At 28.5% G+C, this 20,895-nt stretch overlaps 3 protein-coding genes across 8 annotated transcripts; 1 reads left to right on the top strand and 2 right to left on the bottom strand.

Moving 5' to 3' along the window:
• Positions 1 to 210: 210 nt before the first annotated feature.
• LOC124951275 (protein wntless) lies at positions 211 to 6,391 on the bottom strand. 2 transcript variants are annotated; one of them, XM_047499434.1, is made up of 13 exons: positions 6,108 to 6,388; positions 5,469 to 5,656; positions 5,282 to 5,387; positions 5,076 to 5,200; positions 4,827 to 4,982; positions 4,568 to 4,745; positions 4,361 to 4,488; positions 4,224 to 4,229; positions 3,951 to 4,112; positions 3,645 to 3,872; positions 3,376 to 3,529; positions 3,168 to 3,277; positions 211 to 1,467 (listed from the first exon to the last, which is right to left on the bottom strand). In XM_047499434.1, the coding sequence occupies exons 1-12, from the start codon at positions 6,211 to 6,213 to the stop codon at positions 3,177 to 3,179; spliced, it is 1,638 nt and encodes a 545-aa protein (XP_047355390.1). In that variant the 5' UTR covers positions 6,214 to 6,388; the 3' UTR covers positions 211 to 1,467; positions 3,168 to 3,176. The 2 variants fall into 2 exon arrangements, with proteins under 2 accessions (XP_047355390.1, XP_047355392.1); XM_047499436.1 differs by lacking the exon at positions 3,168 to 3,277 and having other exon boundaries at positions 6,108 to 6,391.
• A 419-nt stretch (positions 6,392 to 6,810) lies between these two features.
• Positions 6,811 to 12,491, top strand: LOC124951274 (striatin-interacting protein 1 homolog). 3 transcript variants are annotated; one of them, XM_047499433.1, is made up of 12 exons: positions 6,811 to 7,409; positions 7,716 to 7,832; positions 7,930 to 8,213; positions 8,286 to 8,464; positions 8,531 to 8,844; positions 8,922 to 9,138; positions 9,224 to 9,378; positions 9,448 to 9,692; positions 9,777 to 10,004; positions 10,075 to 10,246; positions 10,593 to 10,797; positions 10,897 to 12,491. In XM_047499433.1, exons 1-12 carry the CDS (start codon positions 7,323 to 7,325, stop codon positions 11,160 to 11,162), a joined length of 2,469 nt encoding a protein of 822 aa, XP_047355389.1. In that variant the 5' UTR covers positions 6,811 to 7,322; the 3' UTR covers positions 11,163 to 12,491. The 3 variants fall into 3 exon arrangements, with proteins under 3 accessions (XP_047355389.1, XP_047355387.1, XP_047355388.1); XM_047499431.1 differs by having other exon boundaries at positions 6,813 to 7,418; XM_047499432.1 differs by having other exon boundaries at positions 6,814 to 7,418; positions 8,922 to 9,132.
• On the bottom strand, positions 12,337 to 20,461 carry LOC124951276 (glucose-6-phosphate 1-dehydrogenase). Of its 3 annotated transcripts, none has more exons than XM_047499437.1 (8): positions 20,237 to 20,461; positions 14,634 to 14,758; positions 14,169 to 14,533; positions 13,706 to 14,074; positions 13,350 to 13,579; positions 13,033 to 13,238; positions 12,718 to 12,878; positions 12,337 to 12,624 (listed from the first exon to the last, which is right to left on the bottom strand). In XM_047499437.1, exons 1-8 carry the CDS (start codon positions 20,253 to 20,255, stop codon positions 12,534 to 12,536), a joined length of 1,566 nt encoding a protein of 521 aa, XP_047355393.1. In that variant the 5' UTR covers positions 20,256 to 20,461; the 3' UTR covers positions 12,337 to 12,533. The 3 variants fall into 3 exon arrangements, with proteins under 3 accessions (XP_047355393.1, XP_047355395.1, XP_047355394.1); XM_047499439.1 differs by lacking the exon at positions 20,237 to 20,461 and adding an exon at positions 18,539 to 18,558; XM_047499438.1 differs by lacking the exon at positions 20,237 to 20,461 and adding an exon at positions 15,412 to 15,601.
• Between the last annotated feature and the right edge of the window lie 434 nt (positions 20,462 to 20,895).

The following is a 20,895-nucleotide window of genomic DNA, read 5'->3' as shown; positions in this document are numbered from 1 at the left end:
AGACTGATCCTCCGAACGTCAAACCGAACGAACTAACGTCCGATCGTCCGTCCGTCCATCCATCCGTCTGTCCGTCTGTCCGTCCGTCCGTCGTTCGTTCGTTTGTTCGTTCGTACGTCCGTCCGACCGATCGTACGACCGACCGACCGACCGACCGATAGATAGATAGATAGATAGACCGAAATTACTCAACGTATCGTATATCTTCCCTTTGTTCCTCGCACACTCCTAAACCGTTCGAGAGAGGACTTCTCTGTAAGCTTCAAAGAATCATTTCGTTCTCGGCTACGAAGCACGAGCAAAACATGACTTCAAGTCGCACGAATGCGTCTCCTTCAACGCACGACAACAAAACGATATCCCTTTCCTCTATTCTCTTTTTTTTCTTTTTTTTTATTTCTCTCGCGCTCACTCGTTTGCCCTCCGCCTCTCTCGCTACACCACCGGCTTGTTCTTCTCACTCTGTCTGTCTCTTTCTCCCCTCTTTTTCTTTCTCTTTCTCTCTCCTCTCTCTCTCTCTCTCTCTCTCTCTCTCTCTCTCTCACACTCCTTCACACCCACCACGCACAACCTGTCAACCTACGGACGACTTCACTGCATCTGCGATACTGCTCTCTCCTCGACGTACTGGACTCTCCTTCTTACCCCCCCTCCACACGTCATTCCACTCTCTCTCGCTCTCTCTCTTTCTCTCTCGCTCTGCCACGACCTATACGTATTTCAACTAATTCTCGTGAGATGGCGCTCGAACCGTTCTAGTCGCCATCTTGTTTCAACAGAGGCGGGTTTTTCAAGCTTTTCAGTGCTATGTTATATCGATGTTGATTAGATTCTCGAAATTTTTTACACCTTAATTTTACTGACAAATAATTTTATCCATTCTACTTAACGATATTTTTATACGATATTTCTTTTCATTTTATACACGAAAAGACGTTTCATTTTTTTTACAATAAGAATCGAACATTTTAGGTATGATATCGGTCTGACTAAATACCGATCCGTACTTTTAATAAATAATGAATAATGCAACGTTATGCAAATGTAATATATATTTTTAATTTAAAACGTTCAATGACTTACCAAAAATAGTGGAGAAATTGATTTCAGCACGATATGGTGGAAAAAAACACGTTTCCGTGTATTTTCTTTTCAGATTGAAGACGATTTATTTATATTTGATCTCAATTGAATGTCGTAGAATGCATTATGTTTCATAGCGTGAAAAAAATCAATCGATTGAAGATTTTGTAAGCAACAATATTGCCAAATAAACGCCAATTTCAATAACTAATGTAAAATCCATCGTGCATTACATTATGTTACGTTATATTAGCGAGGTTAACTTAAATATGTATCAACGTTTAGAAAAACGATAAACAAAATAACAATATTATGTATAACATGAAGATAGATTAGAGTCTCGCTTAGCTTGTCGAATGTTCCAAAATGGTTGAACGATCCAAACTGAAATCAAAATTTTATGATTTTTGTTTTATTAACGTACAAATAGTATCGAAAGATTGAAAACATGATTACACAACAGATGTAATTATTTATTTAAAAAAAGTATAAAATTTACTGAATTAGAAAATTTTTATATATGCATGTAGATGTTAGAAAAAATTTCACATTACATTAGAGAATACAGTGTTACCTGATACATAAATAATTGCATTTCTATGGTAAAATACAATACATAATTTCTTAACATGTTAATGTTAATTCATTTTATTTCCAGAAGAAATATATCGTATTTTTTCACTACCTGCGTTACATTATATTATTAATTATATAAAATCAGTCAAAATCGTATCGAATGATGTAATGATCTTTCTATGTTTAAATTATATAAATGTATTAAATATCTTACTAAATCGTTAACTTCAAAGTTTTTTCTTTTTTCTTTTTTTTTTTTCCATATATATATATATATATATTTCTATCTTGTCTACAAGTATTCTATATAATATTCTAGTTAATATTAAGCAACTCATTTTAAACATAAGAAGCAAATATTGCACTTCGAATAATATCCTGAATACTTGACCTGCAATAATGTTTCTCCTCATACAATTAAATAATTTCTAATTTTTATATGCAAACTACTTAGTATACATACAAACGATTTTATGAATATTATGTAATGACAAGATGTGTGATGGAGAATTTAATTATTAGATTAAATTGACTTAGCATGAAATTTTATACTGATATCTTTTCCCTTAAGTACTTGATCCAACGTGCAAACTACGTTATAAAGTGTGCAAATTGTATTAATAAAAATGTGACATATTATGTATTATGAAAAAGCTGCTGTTATATTTCGTGATTATAATTTCAATTCTAATTTTGTATATTATATAATATATAATTGTATGATTAAATGCACGATTGTAAAGATTAAATATAGATAATTGTCTGATAATGATATGTACTATAATAAGACGAAACAGATTTTTTCCTCAATAAATGAAATTCCTAGAATACAACCAAATAAATTACACGGTCTATTTTTATATATTGCCTATTAAAAAAGTCATTGAAAATTAAAAAATACTAATACCATTTATAATTCTATAATTGCACATATAATGCAAAACAATAAATAAATAAGAAAATACATACTGATTTCTAATTAAGTCAATCTAATACTTCAAGAAATTGATATGAATAATGAAATAATTTGTATATAAATTAAAATGATCCTCGTATACTGTTCGTTTTTTCTTTTTTTCTTTTTTTTTTTTTTTATCCGATAATATATAGAATCTGGAAAATTTTCTCTCAATCATATTAACTACAATAATAAAAATTTTTTTATGAAAATTGTATAAGTCCTATAAAGATCTATAATATTAGTTATACAACTTCATTTTCACCCTGTTTCTGTCAACTTATTGGAAGAAAAAATTTGTGCTTTTTGACATTTTTAAATAATTCATTGAGCAATTGAATATATACTAATTATATATCACACTATAATTATATACGCGATATTGTAACTTAAACTTCGTAAAGGTAGACTAAAAATCCCAAATATTTGGAACAATAAATAGTTTTGGCATATAAAATTTATGGTTAAAGTATTATCAGTCGTGTCCGTTATTATCCTGTGAATACTGAAAAATCTATAGATCTGTTCTACTTGTAACAAATAAAAGTACTTAAGATGTTTATTCCACAGCTGCTTTTCGGGCAAATGCTGTGAGTGACAACATCTCATTGGGATCAGTAGGAAGCCGCGAGAACTCAATTTCTTCGCTAATACTGTGTTCTGGAATTCATGATTTTAACATAACATAGTTTTATGAAAAAAAATATTTGCTGATGATAAATAAATTTTGATAAAATAAAATAATAACATATATTTACCAGATGGTTCGATCGGCCACTGTTTATGAGATGGTGCATACAAACATAATAATGCAATAGTATAAATATTCCACATGCCATAAACTCCAGTGAAAAAGGCAGATGTCATTTGTAATTCTATTTCCTCATCCCATTTCCATTGTCCTTCTGCAACCTATTTCAAAAATATACAATTGCTTGTTTTCATAATAACCATAAGATTAGTAACTTTAAAAATATATGCACAATATATATCTATATGTAAAAATATTCTATAAAGAATCAGTTACCTGACCAAGAATAAATCCGATAACTGTTAATGAAGCACATAATAATGTAGCAATCATTAAGAACTTGAAACGATATATCACACCTTCGTAATGTAAACGACGTGCCGAACTCATAACTGGTAAAGTAGCTCTTTTTGCACTTATATTCATAAAGACTTTCCATATCATATAAGTTAAAAATATTAAATATACACCAGCTGATATTCCAGCCAAAATTATAAAAGATAACTATTATTTATTATATAAGGAATAAATATTTAAAATGAATTATAATAAAACCATTTAGTTTTGAGAGTGAAAGGATACTGCCATTTTAGTACCAAGATCTGTGACCCATATTGAATAGAATGGATTTCTTAATTGTACTCCACGTTCACACATATCAAAGATAAACAATGACAAGCATCCTATACCCACAGCAGATAAATGACGCCAATAACATTTTAAAGAATTTCTTTGGTCACCCTCCTAAACAAGTTTCATAATATTTAAGAGAAAAAAAAAGAAAAAAAAAAGAAAAAAAGAAAAATTAAATTATAATTTTCAATACAATTATGAATAATAATATTTCAAACGCACCTGAATCTGATGTAGTATAATGTAGTATCGCATAAAAACAAAACAAAAAAATAATTATAATAAATGCATATTTTGGGAATATAGATAAGAGAAAACAAAGTCATAATTATGTGTATACAAAAGAAAATGATTGTTACCATAAGATGTTCCCCGGCAAAGACAAGCCAAAAAGATAAAAGCGTTGCATAAAATATTCCTTGCCTGATATCGCCCAAAAGAAGCATGAATGGCATATCATATGCAAGAGTTAAATATTCCACAGGCACTGTAATAATTAATATATTATCTTATACTTATTAATTTTATATAAATATAATTACATATTTGTATGAGCAATTACATACAATTTAAAAATGTTAATGCCATTCCTAAAGCCAAGAGCATATATTCCAAAAGGGCAGGTGATCTTGATAACATATGAACTCTTCTCCAGTACCATATCAAAACACTGACTACAATCGGGAAAAAAACAGTTTTAAGGCTTACCCATACTTTTGTAAATCCACCATTTTGATTAATGGCCTGAAATGAAGCTAACACTATATATGATATTTAGAAATATATTATAAGATAAAGTGTAATTATATATGATGCATTGCTTACAGTAAGCCACAGATCTGTTATATGTCCTAAACCTTGATTAATGTTCCTATCAGTATCAGCAGGAATACGAATATTCAACAAATAATAATCATGAAACAATGATCCTAATTCAAACAAAGGTACAACATTGCAATTATAGTTATATTGTTCCATTGCCTGCAAATAAAACAATGTTAATGGATAAATCATAAATGGTTGACTTATTTAAACAAAAAAAAAAAAGAAAAAAAAAAGAGATTAATTGTTTACATCATCGATGCTACAATCCAAGATCCTTTCTATTATAGAAGAAGCGTATGGCTTCCATGCACCATCTGGATCTTCTTTGTTCCTATAAGCAAGTCTTGAATCCAGAGTTATTTTAGTTCTAGGTGCTATCATATGTAAAAAAGAAATTATTAGAAAGTATTAGGTACATACGTACATATATATATATATATATAAAATTAACTTACCGATTTGAATTTGACTGTGATATACAATATCCACCTGTAAGACTCCTATAAGATTTTGTTGCCATCTAGAATAATCCAATTGCAAGCTACTACGTGGAGAAGGCATCTACAATATAATTCAAACAAATATTTAAGTTTTAAATTCTTAGAATTTGTTATCCCATTAAAATAATAATAAAATTCTTACCTGAAATGTATAGACCACTTGATGTGCTTGATGATGGCTGTCCAAACTAAAATGATTTATATCAACATGAGTACAAGAACCTTTGCCCCTTGAATAAAACCATTTTCCTGCGCCAGGTTCAGTTCCATTAATTCGTATATCCTTACAAGGTGTACTTAATATATTTTGACTTGTAGCAGGTGTTGGCGCTGAAAATAATAATTTTTATAAACAAGGATAAACACATTGCAAACTATAAGAAATATTTTGAAAGAAAAATAAACTTTCGTCATTTTAAATATGACTTTAATGTTAAATAATGTCGAATAATTAAAAAAAAAAAAAAAAAAAAAAAAAAAAAGAAAAAGAAAGAAAGAAAAAAAAAAGAAAAAAAATCAAATCAAATTAACAAAGGAAAAAAATCTATCACATCATCGAAACAATAGATTTAAAATTATCTGCGATGTTCATTATTTTGCGAAAATAAAATGTGTTATTTAAAAAAAACAAAACCAAACAAAACAAAACAAAACAAAACGAGAATTATCGTCATTTAAAAGAATAAAAAATGGAAAAAAATAATTTCAAAAATTTTGTTTACATCGACAATGCGATCCCTTTTAAATGCGTTTAATGAAACGAATAAAAATTATTACTCACCTATTAGGCCGCCTATTAAAAAGCAAACGATTTGTGCAACGATTAATAATATTACCAATACCGAAAGTTTCTTGCCGCTTAAATTTTCTATAATTGTACCCTGCATTGTTTCGCCGTTTTATTACGGTAAACCGTTTCAACGGGCAAAAAGCTTTCCTTTATGCATAAAATCGTATCGAACAGAAACGTTTGCCAAGAACTTAAGTTTATTGGCCCCTCCATTTACAGGACTCCAAGCAAAACCGGCGCAATTCTATTTAAACGTCTTTCGCGATTGGTCAGTTTAACAATTTGCAAAAGAAAAAACTAAAGAAGAGGAAGAAGAAATAAAAAGAAGAAAAAAAAAAAAAAAAAAAGGAAAAAAGAAAAAAAAAGCAGAAGAATATCTAAATTTTATACTTTAAAAAGGAAAAATATCTGTAAAGATTATTTTTCACGTTACATTTGTATCAACGACAAAATCGATTAATTATATCGAAAAGTCACTTGTAATTATTTAAAATTTATTTTTTCAATGAATACAATGAAAAAGGCGCCAAATCGAATATTTAAAAAATATTTCTCCAATTATTTTCTTCGATTTTATCAAACTTTTTATCGTAGATAAAAATCTAGAAAAGTGATTGTGGAGGGGGGTGGGGTGCGGTAGAGGTGTGGTGTGGAGGGAAGTGCAAATTAGAAATAACTGCGTTATAAATGAAGTGTCGAAAGCATCTTACGAGTCACGCATGAGTATATAGCTAATTGGATTAATATAGGAACGATAGTTGTCCAGAAATAGTATATATCGGTATGTATATATATATATACACGCATACGTAGATATGTATATATATATATATATATGTAGTTCGTTGATAGGAAAGTTACTGGCGCGACTTATACTCTCGTACGCGAGAGTTTTGTCCAGATCGGACGAAACGAATCGAGCCTAGAACTTGCTTGCAGTTTATAGTCCTTGCAAGAATAACTTCTGAATCAGTTATTCGATTATCAGAGCTACGGAATGTTTGTTGCTTTGATTCGAAAATCATAAATTCCTTTTTTTTTGCAATATGCATTGTCCGGATTAGTTCTTTTTTTTTTTTCTATACTCAAACGTGAGCCTGTCCGTACGGTTTTGATAGAAAAATCGGGAAATACTATAAGACATTGTCTACCTTAAATGTGTCCATCGGTTTCTCTTCCCGTTCTTAGTCTAATCATTATCACAAAATGTTATGTGACGTACCGATGGATGCAAATGGAAATGGGAAGCGGGATTTTCCACGTGTAGGTTACCGACGAAAAGTTGATCCAGATGTAAGTGAGGTAAAGTAAAATAAATTTTTCAAATTGAAAATTACAAGATCATTATGTTGACAGAAGATCACGGATGATGATTCACGAGTATATTGATTTTTTTTTCTTTTTCTCTTTTTTTTTTTTTTTTTTTTTTTTTTCTTAACCTAATAATCTTCATTAAATTCAAATATATATTATTGAGATTTTATATATATATATATTAATTTTTTTTTTAATAAATCATACCGATTGTTTAAGTTACGATAAGGAATATTAAGATCTAAAATCCTTCGTTATCAATGTAGCTTTCTTCTTTCTCCTTAGGATGAACCAAAAAGTGTAGATTTGGATTTTGTTTATGACGATGCTGATACACATGCCAATGAGATCGCTGAATTATATAGCTATACCGAACAATACGAGTTGCAACTTAATCTCAAAGTAAGATTATATAGATTCAATTGTTTGTACAATTGGGTATATATATATATATATATATATATATATATATATATATATCGTTTACTTTGTATTATAGGCATTTGAAGATCAAATGGAATGGTATAAGCTATGTCCTTGGTGGCAAAAGTTAGATGCATCTCAGAAAAAATCAGTTGTATATAAATTGTTAGATCAGTTGGAAGTATCCAATAAACAATTAAGGATGAAAGCTGCGCGTTGTATCTTATATTTAGTTCAAGGCTGTTGGGCCGAGGTACAATCTGACAAAGAACAGCAAGACTGGACAAGAAAAAATGTTATGTTGCTTTATGAAGCTGGTGTCTTTCCAGCATTTGTAGAGCTTTTAAATATTGAAATTGAGTAAGTTTCAATTTATATTTAATAAAATAATTATAAATTGTATTTTAAAATATTTTTCTAAATGCATTTTAGAAACAGTACAACTGCTAGCTTAGCTATGAGGAAGTTAGCTGTTAGTCTTGCAGATTCTGTTGACTTGAGAATAATTTTGTCTGTTTTATATATCATCACAGAAGTTATGAGAGAAGAAATAAAAAGTAAAGAGTACAGTGTTTATGTAGATTATGTTGAATCTTTTAAAGAGGAACTTGGTAATTATCAAAGGATACAAATATAATTCCTAATGAACCAATTATTAATTTGATTATTTCTTTCAGTAAATCCATATGGTGAGGAATTACTTATCGTAAAACTTCTTGGTATGGTGACTTGTTTTTGTAGTGGATCTGCGCCCCATTTTCCTATAAAAAAAGTTCTTTTACTTTTATGGAAATTAATATTAGTTTCTTTGGGTGGTATCGATACGCTCAGAGAATTAAAGAAAAAATATAGAGAGGAAGCTGGTCTTGATACAGAACAAGAAGATACAATAGAAGTAGCAAGAACCATGAGGGCTAGTTCTCCTCCTGCTAGTGCACCAGATTTAATAGAAACGCAGAATCAGAAATGTAATAAAAGACCTCTTAGACGGGTTAGTCTCTGTTATCTTATCTATTATTATATAAATTTTATCTCACCTTTAATTATATAAAATAAAATATTTTATAGAGTTTAATGAAGCAAAGTTCATTAGACGAGCCAGGCTTAGGTATGGAGTACGAGGGTGGAGAACCAGGAAATAATGCTGCGACAAATGAAGGTGAAGGAGAGATGGTTAACCTCATAAGTCAACCAGGTATTCCTGGTTGGAATCAAACTTATTATGAAGATCAAAATAATCAATCTCAATTAAGGCCTTACACTCCACAGATGAACAAAGGGAAAGATAAGCTACATTATTAACTTTTACAATAGTCAATATTTAATTTTTTTAAATGATTATTTTTAATATATTTATTTTTATCTTGTAGGTCTACCTTGGACACCAAAAGTAAGACAGAAAGATGTTGATACGTTCCTGGAAGTGTCCAGACTTAAATTCGTTGGTTATAAATTACAAGGAGATAGAGAGAGTTTAGCTGGTTTACCCCAACCAATACATGAGGGTGTCAACACGCTTAAAAGAGTAAGCTAAACATTCTCTTTGTTTAACGTAAGATCTAAAGAACTGATTATTATACGTACACATTTTTAGCATATGTATACATCTTTAGCTGAAGTTCAAATTCAAGAGGAGGAAGAAATAGCTAGAAATCCAATGAGCACTCCAGAACCTCCTCTTCGTCAAACTCCAACAGAAATTTTATATCAGGCCATATTACCAAATCTTCCACAGTACATGATTGCATTATTAAAAATTTTACTTGCCGCCGCACCTACTAGTAAAGCTAAGACGGATAGTATTAATATAATGGCCGATGTTTTGCCAGAAGAAATGCCGTATGTTAAATATTTTTTTATAACGTTTTACGTAATTAATATAAATTATAATTTTACGATAAATTGAGTAATTTTGTTTTGTAGAATGACAGTTTTGCAGTCAATGAAATTAGGAAACGATGTTAATAGACATAAAGAAATCATTGTTAAAGCAGTTTCTGCTATTTTACTTCTTCTATTAAAACATTTCAAATTGAATCATATATATCAATTTGAATTTATGTCCCAACATTTAGTATTTGCTAACTGTATACCTCTTGTGTTGAAGTTCTTGAATCAAAACATTCTATCGTATATAGAAGCAAGACATGTGTAAGTTAAATATAATTTTTTTCTACAAGTCTGTTTACTATTTTTTCTAATTGTTTTAAATTCATTGCAGAATTCCTCTTTTGGACTTTCCTATGTGCGTTATTGGCGATCAACCCGAACTAACGCCTGAAAGTCTTGAAATTGGGGACAATCAAACGTATTCTTGGCGTAATATTTTTTCATGTATTAATTTATTAAGAATTTTGAATAAATTAACCAAATGGAAACACAGTAGAATTATGGTAAGTTAGAGAGAGAGAGAGAGAGAGAGAGAGAGAGAGAGAGAGAGAGAGAGAGAGAGAGAGAGAGAGAGAGAGAGAGAGAGAGAGAGAGAGAGAGAGAGAGAGAGAGAGAGAGAGAGAGAGAGAGAGAGAGAGAGAGAGAGAGAGAGAGAGAGAGAGAGAGAGAGAGAGAGAGAGAGAGAGAGAGAGAGAGAGAGAGAGAGAGAGAGAGAGAGAGAGAGAGAGAGAGAGAGAGAGAGAGAGAGAGAGAGAGAGAGAGAGAGAGAGAGAGAGAGAGAGAAATATTTGTAACATTTTTAATAATTAATATATAATTTTAAAAAATTTTATTTTCATTCATTCATAGATGCTAGTGGTTTTTAAATCAGCACCCATTTTAAAACGTACATTAAAAGTAAGACATGCTATGATGCAATTATACGTTCTAAAGTTGTTAAAAATGCAAACTAAATATCTTGGACGACAATGGCGAAAAACAAATATGAAAACTATAAGTGTAATTTATGCAAAAGTTAGGCATCGTCTTAACGATGACTGGGCCTATGGTAATGGTAAGTCATTAAATTAATTTTATTCATCCTCGTATAGGTTCATTTTCTTTCCTATTTCTTTATAAAATGTTATTACCATATGCATATTTTGTTTCATAGATTTAGAAGCACGACCATGGGATTTTCAAGTTGAGGAATGTGAATTACGTACTTGTGTTGATCAGTTTAATAATCGACGTTATTCCAATGCTCCTAAAGACGAAGAATTAGAACCCGTTGATACGTCTGTTACTTCTGTACTTGGAACGAACGTAAAATTAACAGAAGAATTCAAACAGCATTACGAATTATGGTTACAACAAGAAGTGTTTCAAAGAAGTATTAACTGGGATGAACTGTTGGATCCTGAAGCTTGTGAAATTTAAACTTTGAATAAGTGTAAAGTATAAAAATAGTATTTTCATCAATTGATAGACCTGGATCAAATTTTGACATTTTTACAAATCATATACTACTGTGAAAAGTGTTCAAAGACATTGCCATATCAACATTTGATTATGAACTGATTTATTTTTAATTTGTATACGTTGTAATGGATGGCTCTAATATAGCAAATGTTTATAGAATAAACTAGCTAATTTTAGAGTGAATGTTCATAAATTGCAACATAAGTTCTTATTTTATGTTTCTTTATTTATATTTATCCATTGTATTATTTATGCAATCTCTAACGTTGATGGCAACAAAATTTATTTCTTGAATACTAATTGATAAGTGGGTATATTATCCTCTTCTCTATATGTAATTATTAAAGATTAAGAAATTATATTACAATTTATCACTTCATATTTTCACATTATATCATCTAGCTTTATATACATTTATTTATAATAACGCAACGGATATATTTCCCGATATACAATATGTATTATACCAAATTGAACTTTCCATATTTTATATGAGTTTTATATGTACCCACCTTTTCCATTATAACAGTGACAATATGCAAAATTATAACGTCTTAGAACATTGATGTTCAATTACAGAAACTTAATTAATTCAGTCCATTTTTGTTTATTGCAAAAAAATATATATATATATATAAATTTTATTGACTTATATAATCCAAATGTAATTGATCTTTTTGTATAAAAAAGAAAAAAAAAAAAAGAAAAAATGAAAGAAAGAAAGAAAGAGCCGAAGAGAAATAACATAGCACTATATTTAAATGTATAGTATCATACCACATACACATCACAATTGGCTTGTCATAATATTCAAAACAACAGACTTGAAAAATTTGAGATATAAAAATATCTGATTAAACTTTCTCTAATTAGATTTGAACGATGCCAAGCCGATAAACATCTCTCTTCCTCTCTCATTTACGTTGTTTAACTGATGTATATTATCTATATTTCAAGTGATTGGCACAATGTTTAAATTGTCAAGATTTAATAAAAGTATGACATAAGTAGAAACTAGCTTTGTATCATCTTCCACCCTGAAATAAATAAACTCGTTTTTGTGAAAGGAGTTTCATATATAATAAATAGGAGTACACGTGCATATATAGATAAGTAAAAGAAAATATCTCTCTGTAATACCAAAATATATGTATATATATGTCATCAATGTAGAAAATTTCATAAATAATGTGTACAAAATTACAGAAATGCCATCTTAATTATTGTACAAAATCTTGATAGCTCACAATCGCAGATTGTATAAGAATAAATTGGTTTTTATATTTTTATCAGTTTCACAATGATATAAATTTAATCTTCTTTATTATTTCATGAAGATATCCATTTGTAGGAACCGTAATAAGCAAAATTATTTTGTTTTGCTTTATCATCGGCTTCTTTTGGTCCGCGAGAGCCATATCTAAAAATTTTTTATACACTTTGTTAAATAAAAAAACAAAACAAAAAATATGCATTAATGAAAAATTAAAAAATTGATATAAGGAAGACTCACTTATAAGGAATCGGTTGTATTTTCTCATTTTCAATTTGATGTAGCAAGGGTGTAAAAATTCTCCACGCTTCGTAAAGTTCGTCGCTACGTACAAAATGCATTTGTGATCCGCAAAAAACATCCAAAATCAATCTTTCATAAGCGTCAGGTAATTTCAAATCCTACATATATAATAATTACAAATTATTTTGAAAGGAAATAAATAAAGGAAAAAAAAACTAAAATACAATATCGTTTTCTTTTTGACGAAGAGAAAAAGAAACAATGATTATAAAATACCATATATGTAAATGACAATAAAAAATGTACATTCACCTTGTATCTATTACCATAAGTGAGATCTAATTCCGTTTCTTCCATATCAAACGTAATACCAGGTGATTTTGACATCATTTTAACGTACAATGCTTCGCCAGGTTGTACTCTTATAACCAATTCGTTTCTTTTTGTTTTACCATCGAATATATCACCGGGTACATCTTGATATTGAACTCTAACTTCGGCCTTACGCTCGTTCAGAGCTAAAAGTATAACAAAATTTTATTGTACAATAAAAAACTATTATTACCCTTAGTGAAGTACCCTTAGCGAAGCGATAAATTACAAAAAAAAATTTTACGAAATTGTTTCACCTTTCCCACATCGAAGAATAAAGGGTACGCCATCCCATCGTTCATTATTAATCTTTAGTATCGCTAATGCATAAGTTGGAGTGTTTGAACCTTTTGGTACCGTAGGATCATCTAAATATCCTGATTGGGCCTCGGGGTTGTTCGATTCTGGATTTCCCACGTATTGTCCTAAAACTACATTGTTCAATTCTAATTGTTTTATACATCTTAAGACTTTAACCTTCTCATCTCTGAAAATAAAACAACGGTAATATGTACATGTAGCAAAATGTGCGAACTATGATAAAAATTTCCACGTATTATAATAAAATTTCTGTTTATAAATAAGATTATTAAAAAGTATATTAATATTTAACCTAATATCATTTGGATGACACGAGGCAGGTTTCTCCATTGCAACGAGTGAGAGTATCTGCAGCAAATGATTTTGCATTACATCCCTAATTATACCAAATTCATCGAAATATCCACCTCTTCCTTGAGTACCAAATGGTTCCTTAAACGATATCTGTACGGAAGCTATGTTATCCCTGTTCCAACTTGGATTAAATATCCTATTTCCAAATCTCAAAGTCATTAGATTTTGAACCATCTCTTTCCCAAGATAATGATCTATCCGATAAATCTGTTCTTCGTTGAAAAGTGATGAAAGATGATCAGAAAGACGTTTCGATGAAAGCGCGTCTCGGCCGAATGGTTTTTCTATGATAATTCTTGTCCAACCTCTGAAAGAAAGGCATCATTTAGCACCGCAATATCGAACGTTTACGTAATTCTGATGCAACTTAAAAAAAGAAAAAGAAAAAAAAATAGGCTTACTTTTGTCCCATACAAACTTTCCTAATGTGCACAGTAACCGTTTCAAAAACGGTGGGTGGCAAAGCCAAATAAAAAAGTCTATTGGCCATCGAGACTTGTTCTTGCTTTTGCAGTTCGTTGTTCAACAATCTAAAATGTTCCTCCGAATCGTAGGAACCACTAACGTAATAATTCAATTTCCAAAATTCCTCGTATTTATATTCCTCATCCGGTTTAACTTTCATATAGGGATGACACTTTTCTCGCAATTGTTTAACAGTCATGTTGCTTCTGGCATAACCGAAAAATGTCGTTGTTTTTGGTAAAAGATTGTCTCGGAAAAGCCACCAAAGCGTCGGATAGATCTTTTTCTTCGCTAAATCTCCCTATGTAATATGGAACGTTCATTCTCAAAGTTTTTTTTTCAAATGGTATAAATTTCGAAATAAATTTAAGATATTTTCTAAATCGTATTTTCTTACTTACAGAAGCTCCGAGTGTTACAAACACGTGTGGTAAAAGTCTATCAAAATGGGTACCTTCGAGGTGATCCATTTCATCCGACTTTAAAGATTGTCGGATGAATTGCAGACTCTCCTCCGTAGATGTTTCTAAGACAATATCGGACAAATGTTAGAAAAAAAAAAAAAAAAAAGTATAGTGTAACTATTTAATTCATAAATTTTGCGTTTTACTTTAATTAAAATGTATCTAGTCTCATCAATCCAATTGAATTTAATACGCGAAACTACCGGATAACGTATCATTTTATTCGTATGTATCAAACATGAACGAGCGAGCGTAATAGCGAACGTACATAATTGCACTTATCTATCCTCGTGATCCTGACACAATCAGGATGTCGACAATGACGAAACTGAAGATTGAAAGACAAGATTCTTTTGTCACATGTTCAAGTAGAAAATCTCTAAAATATCTCGGGAATATTCGTCAAAAAAAAAAAAAGAAAAAAAAAAAAAAAAAAATATAAAAAAAAAATTAAAAAAAAAGAAGTAGAAAAAAAAAAGAGAAGAGAAAAGAAACCAAATGAATATATACACGTATATATAAAATTCATAAATTCATTTCACGTATGTAGATACTTATTACTTCGGAAAGTTTAAAAGAATAAAAAGAGAAATAACAATAACAACAACAATAACAACAATAACAAAACCCAAGACGAAAATATTCTTGTTTTACGTTTGTACAAAAAATGATGGCAGAGTTATTTTTACCGAAATAATAATATTTTTCTACTTACTTAGCATGTTTATAATTTTGATAATATAAAATAAATTTCTCAAGGAGAAATGTAAACTTAACGATGACAAAGGTTTTTTTTTCTTTTTTTAAAATAAAGTAAACCTTTTAAAAAGTACGTTATCGGGCATCTACACGGTACGACATCGTAACTCAAACTGATCGACAGTATCGATAGATCACGTTCGTTTCTCTATTCTAAAGAAAATGCGCATAGACGTAAACCTTACCTGAGTATTTTGATCGTTCGCTAAACCACGAACGATCAAGATACTAAAAGTAGAAAGATTATAAAGATAAAAGCATAATAATAATATAAATATATCTCTCTTTGATTTGAGGATCACTTATAATAAAATAAAATCTGATTTATTGGAAATTAAAAAAAAAAAAAAAAAAAAAAAAGAGAAAAAAAAAAGAAGAAAAAAGAGAGAGAGAGGGGGGGAGAAAACGAACATTACAAAACAAAACAAACAATCAAAAAAGAACATTATCACGGACCAACAAATTATTATTTTTTATTAAAAAAAAATTTCAATTCTCCTTGAATCAAGATATATTATTAATTCGTTCGATTTAGAAAAATATTAATTTTAATGAGGAAATGTAAATCACTGTTTTTTTCTTTTTTCTTTTTTTTTTTTTTTTCTTTCGTTCGTCAAGCAATTCCTGTCATCGTTTTTAATTATCCCAACGCATAGGATATAATATTAGAAACGTATTTTCATGATCAAGCATATGATTGCATGATTACTTTATCATCCATTATTCTTTAAGACGTTAAGACTTTTAGAAGATTACATATGAAATATAGCTATAATGACGTATCATCGAAGAAAATGTAATAATAATGAACATTGTTCATTCGTTACGTCGATAATATCGTGTATATAATCGTAAATCCGATATATGAAAACAAAGTAATAGAATTATTTTCGAATGACAAATTCTTAATATATATATTTATGTAAATCAATTGTTTTGATATGAAACTTATTTATAATCTACAATGTAAAAAAACCGGATTTTTCTATTGCATTTAGTATACATAAATTACATAAGTTATGTAAGAAATGAAATAAGTCAAGAAACGAACATTTCTATTAGCATCTAATTAATATATCAATACCTTTACAAGATAAAATATATTTCGTATTATTTTTCAAAACACAAGAAATAATTTCTATTTACAAATTCCTCATTCGGAAATATACAGTCGAGGAACATTTGAAAAGTTGGTAATTCTTTTTTTCATCCTTTATTTTTTGTTTCTTTTCTTTTCTTTTTTTTTCTTTTTCTTTTTTTTTTTTTTTTTTTTTTTTTTTTGATTAACGTATAAAATTCGTTTTTAAAGTGAAACACGAATATTGAAATAAATTCTTCTTTTAAATGGCTTTAATATCCTTGTAACAAATTCATTAAAGCTCCATTCGAGGTTCATTAATACGAATCACATCGAATTTTGCATAAGAAAATAATGATATTTTAATATTCATAATTACGTATGCATTTACGTTACGATCACATCATATTGATCATGAATTATTTACGTATGTACGCACATGTGCCACGTGATCTCTCTCTCTCTCTCTCTCTCGCTCACTCACTCACTCGATCTTCCTCTCTCTCTTGCTCGCTCAGTTTCTCTCTCTCTCTCTTTTCCTCTTTACGAAAGCAATGACTGGCAATTTGACCGATAATAATGTACGTTCAACAAGATATTTCAACGAGTTTGACGAGTTAACGTACTATGTAACATAAAGAAATTTTTTAACAATGTATTAACATTCTAAATCTGTAACATTGCATCTAAAAATTGTACGCTCGTAAAGTGATTAATAAAAAATAAATAAAAGTTCAAACCAGCATTTACGGAATTTGTATTAATACAAAATATTGGCATGATAAATAATAATATAGAAATATATGAAAAAAATTTTAAATTGATTTATTAAACAAATTCTTATATTAGCATTGTCCAAACCGATTTAAAAATTTTTACTCGTAGCATACATATTTCGTTAAATTATGATACGATTTAAAATAAAAATTACGTGCAATATCAACGAAAAAGAATCTGACAAATGTCAATGTTCGTTTTACGTCGTTGCGAGAACGAATAAAAAAAAACAAAAGAAAGAAAAAGAAAAAAAAAATGAAGAAACGAATTCTTGCATCATCGTCACATACAGGATGTTTCTAAAGTCGTTATCTATTTTAGTAATGTTTTCTTCTTTTTCTTTTTTTTCTTTTAGAGAAAAGAAACGCTATACTTCGATAAAGATATGTACACATTGTGTTGTGTATTTGCAAAACAAAAGAAAAGTTAATAGATATATCGACAATTTTTTACAATTTATAAATTTTCTATTCTAGATTCGTATCACCAACGAACGTGATAACAGTAGAAATGGAATATCAAGAAAATCTCAGAAAAATATCGGATTATCGGCTCGTATCGCATCATCTAATATATTAAATATTTGAGATCTCCAGAGACGGATATCGAAGACGAGTATATATAAATAATATTAATTCTTTGTAATATTTACCTTGAAATATAAAACACATATAGCGACTTTTGAGACACCCTGTATAAATACTTACAATATATTAATGTGACGAGTAACCTTGATATATGCTAAAAGATACACATGAAAGTAGAGAAATCATTTTTTCTTTGTTTTCTTTTTACAATTTTTTTTTTCTTTTTCTTTTTTTTCTATTTTTTTTTTTTTTTTTTTTTTTTTAATTTTTTTTTTTTTTTTTCTTTTGAATACAGTTTTAACACACTCCTCTTAGCATCAGTATTAATTATTATTATAATAAATTAAGAGAGATTACGAATCCTAAAACGTTATTTATATGTCCGTGTTATGATCGATGTTTGTTTCTACGTGTTACAAGACCAATGTTAAAACTTTTATAAATCCATGAAATATACAATGTGATAAAATATGATATAATATGGCTAATAATTTGTAAAAAATCGGTCAATTAATTATTTCTTGTATCAAAGAATGATACTTAATCAACATAAAGCGAAGTTCGATTTCCTTCATGAGTGTCAATATGAAAGAGAAAGATCGATAGTAAATATATACATAAGTTAAAATTTTACACGTTACCTTGGCCCCTCCTTTCTTTTATTTTATCTTCCCATTATTCTTTCCTTTTAACCAAGAGATTACAACATGAAGTATATAGCGTAATTAGTGGTATACCAAGAATATATTAAAATACGTTAATTAGTATAAAAAAAAAAAAAAACAAAAAAAGTTTTTTTTTTCATTACACTCCATAATCGGTGAAATTATTTTTTTCCTCATTTTTCCTCATTATCAAATTGACAAATATTGTTTGATTCTTTAAAGACGATATGTTAACTCAATATATATATATATATTGGATAACTCATTGTTCTTTTTTATTAATATTAATAGATATCTCTTTCTGTCTATATATAATAATATTATATATATATATATATATATATATATATATATATATATATATATACATTTTTTTTCTGCGTACGAGTTGTAAGCAACAAGTTAATCGTCCAATTAACTTGCGTGATGGGTGGCGTGACACATCACATTGATATTATTGTTGATTACGATATATGTATATATATACATAGACATTTCTATGAATGTTATAAATCTACGAATGTAACATTATTTTCCAATAATTTATATTAATATAAATAATAATTGATATTAATATAAAATCATATTAACATATTTCCATATAAATATTATTAGATATTATTTATTTAATAATGATATATATAGCAAGTAAGATTCCCTTTCAAGTCCGCCATGTTGATACGATTGGAAAAAAGGATTGTATCATACTTGCACAATATTCTTTCACGAGTTTACCTTCAAGCGATTGTAAAAATCCATTGGACAGACCTACTTTACGAGTTAAAAGTAATACGAATTATTCATGATAATGGAATTATTCCTTTCACATGATTAAATATATAAATTCATGATCTTTCTCGAAACATTTCTTTTTCTTTTTTTAATTTTTTTTTTTTTTTCTATTTTTTTCCATCATATCTTCACGAAAATATTAGGGAAATGGCTAATAGTCCAAAAAATTATTGAGAGTCAAGAAATGATGGCTCTGTCTCTTTCTTTCTTGTTACTGGTATTATGGTAATGATAAATATAATAAGATGTATAATCGAATAGAAAAGATTCTTGAGAGATCAAACAGGAATCTTATTCAGTTGTACGTTATAACTAGTATGTGTTTGTCGGTTAAGGTATAAGAAAAGAAAAGAAAAGAAAAAAAAAAAAAAAAAAAAAGTAAAATCGTACAGTCATACGATTTTATCTCAAATATCACAACTTCTTATATACACACACGCGCGCGCGCATACATACACACACATACATACATATACATATATATATATATATATATTTGAACATCGTAAAATACATTAAAAAGTTCTAATTCGTTCAAAAAGTTTTATACGTATTAAATAAATTATAATTATATTTATTGAAAGGAAACGAATTAACAATTTTCATTCTCTAATATTTTTACGATCATAAAAACATCTCGGATTTATAATTCAAATCAGTAGTAACATAAATTATTTTAATATAATTTCATATTAATGAATTAAATAACTCTATTCCAAGAACCAATTAATTATATATATATATATATATATATATATATATATATATATATATATATTTATATCGTTAAATTCTTAAACGTTATAAGTGATCATAAAAGATACTTCTTAAATGTAATTAATTTTTAACGATACATATATTTAAATGCATATATGTACTTACTTCTTTTGATTTTCGCCATTTTAAGAAATTAGCTTTACACGATCGACGTTAGATATTATCAAAAGTATCCCGTTAAAATTTCCTTTAATTTTATATTATTTTTCGCAAGGAAAAATCTGTGATATATTCTGTTACCAAAACGAAAAAATTTACAGCGATAAAAATTTTAAGGTTAAGTTCAAACAATCCGCACAGCTACAGCACGTGCGGCAGACTGATCGATCAAAAGATCACCACATATGTTTAGAAATTCTCCATCTTTACTTAGTTCATGAAAAAAAAAAAAAAAAAAAAAAAAAAAAAAAAAAAAAAAAAAAATCTACGACTTGTCAATATCATCCGACGATTCTTTTGACTTTCATTTATGTTAAGTCTTAATCGTAATATAATTCTTAAGAATTTTATGTAAATTCTTGAGATTCAGAATTTTTTCTTAGTGGAATTAAACTTTCAATATTTTATTAATGCATTTTAACATTTAGTTTAAATATTCAGAAATTAAGTAAGTCAATAATAAAAATTATGATTGTTATCATTTTCGTCACCTAACCAAATAGAAACAGTTGTTCATAATAGGAACTATTTCTCTCAGAGACCTCTTTTCAATATTATACATTCCATGAAACACTTAAGACAGTTCATCATCTTTTGCTGGAAGA

Source organism: Vespa velutina, chromosome 8 (assembly GCF_912470025.1).
Source record: "Vespa velutina chromosome 8, iVesVel2.1, whole genome shotgun sequence".
NCBI classification, from domain to species: Eukaryota; Metazoa; Arthropoda; class Insecta; order Hymenoptera; family Vespidae; genus Vespa; species Vespa velutina.
Note: the sequence above shows the minus strand (reverse complement) of the source record. Positions and strands in the feature narration are given on the sequence as shown.

What these genes read in the sequence shown, in the direction of transcription:
- LOC124951275 (XM_047499434.1), bottom strand. Translation starts at nt 6,213, where the DNA reads ATGCAGGGTACAATTATAGAAAATTTAAGCGGCAAGAAACTTTCGGTA. An exon ending in TTTAATAGGCGGCCTAATAG is followed by an intron (nt 5,657 to 6,107) that starts GTGAGTAATAAT and finishes TATTATTTTCAG; the next exon opens with CGCCAACACCTGCTACAAGT. An exon ending in TAACAGATCTGTGGCTTACT is followed by an intron (nt 4,746 to 4,826) that starts GTAAGCAATGCA and finishes GCTTCATTTCAG; the next exon opens with GCCATTAATCAAAATGGTGG.
- LOC124951274 (XM_047499431.1), top strand. Translation starts at nt 7,323, where the DNA reads ATGTTATGTGACGTACCGATGGATGCAAATGGAAATGGGAAGCGGGAT. An exon ending in TTGATCCAGATGTAAGTGAG is followed by an intron (nt 7,419 to 7,715) that starts GTAAAGTAAAAT and finishes CTTTCTCCTTAG; the next exon opens with GATGAACCAAAAAGTGTAGA. An exon ending in ATCTTTTAAAGAGGAACTTG is followed by an intron (nt 8,465 to 8,530) that starts GTAATTATCAAA and finishes TATTTCTTTCAG; the next exon opens with TAAATCCATATGGTGAGGAA.
- LOC124951276 (XM_047499437.1), bottom strand. An exon ending in TTGTAACACTCGGAGCTTCT is followed by an intron (nt 14,534 to 14,633) that starts GTAAGTAAGAAA and finishes CATATTACATAG; the next exon opens with GGAGATTTAGCGAAGAAAAA. An exon ending in ATACAACCGATTCCTTATAA is followed by an intron (nt 12,625 to 12,717) that starts GTGAGTCTTCCT and finishes AAAAATTTTTAG; the next exon opens with ATATGGCTCTCGCGGACCAA.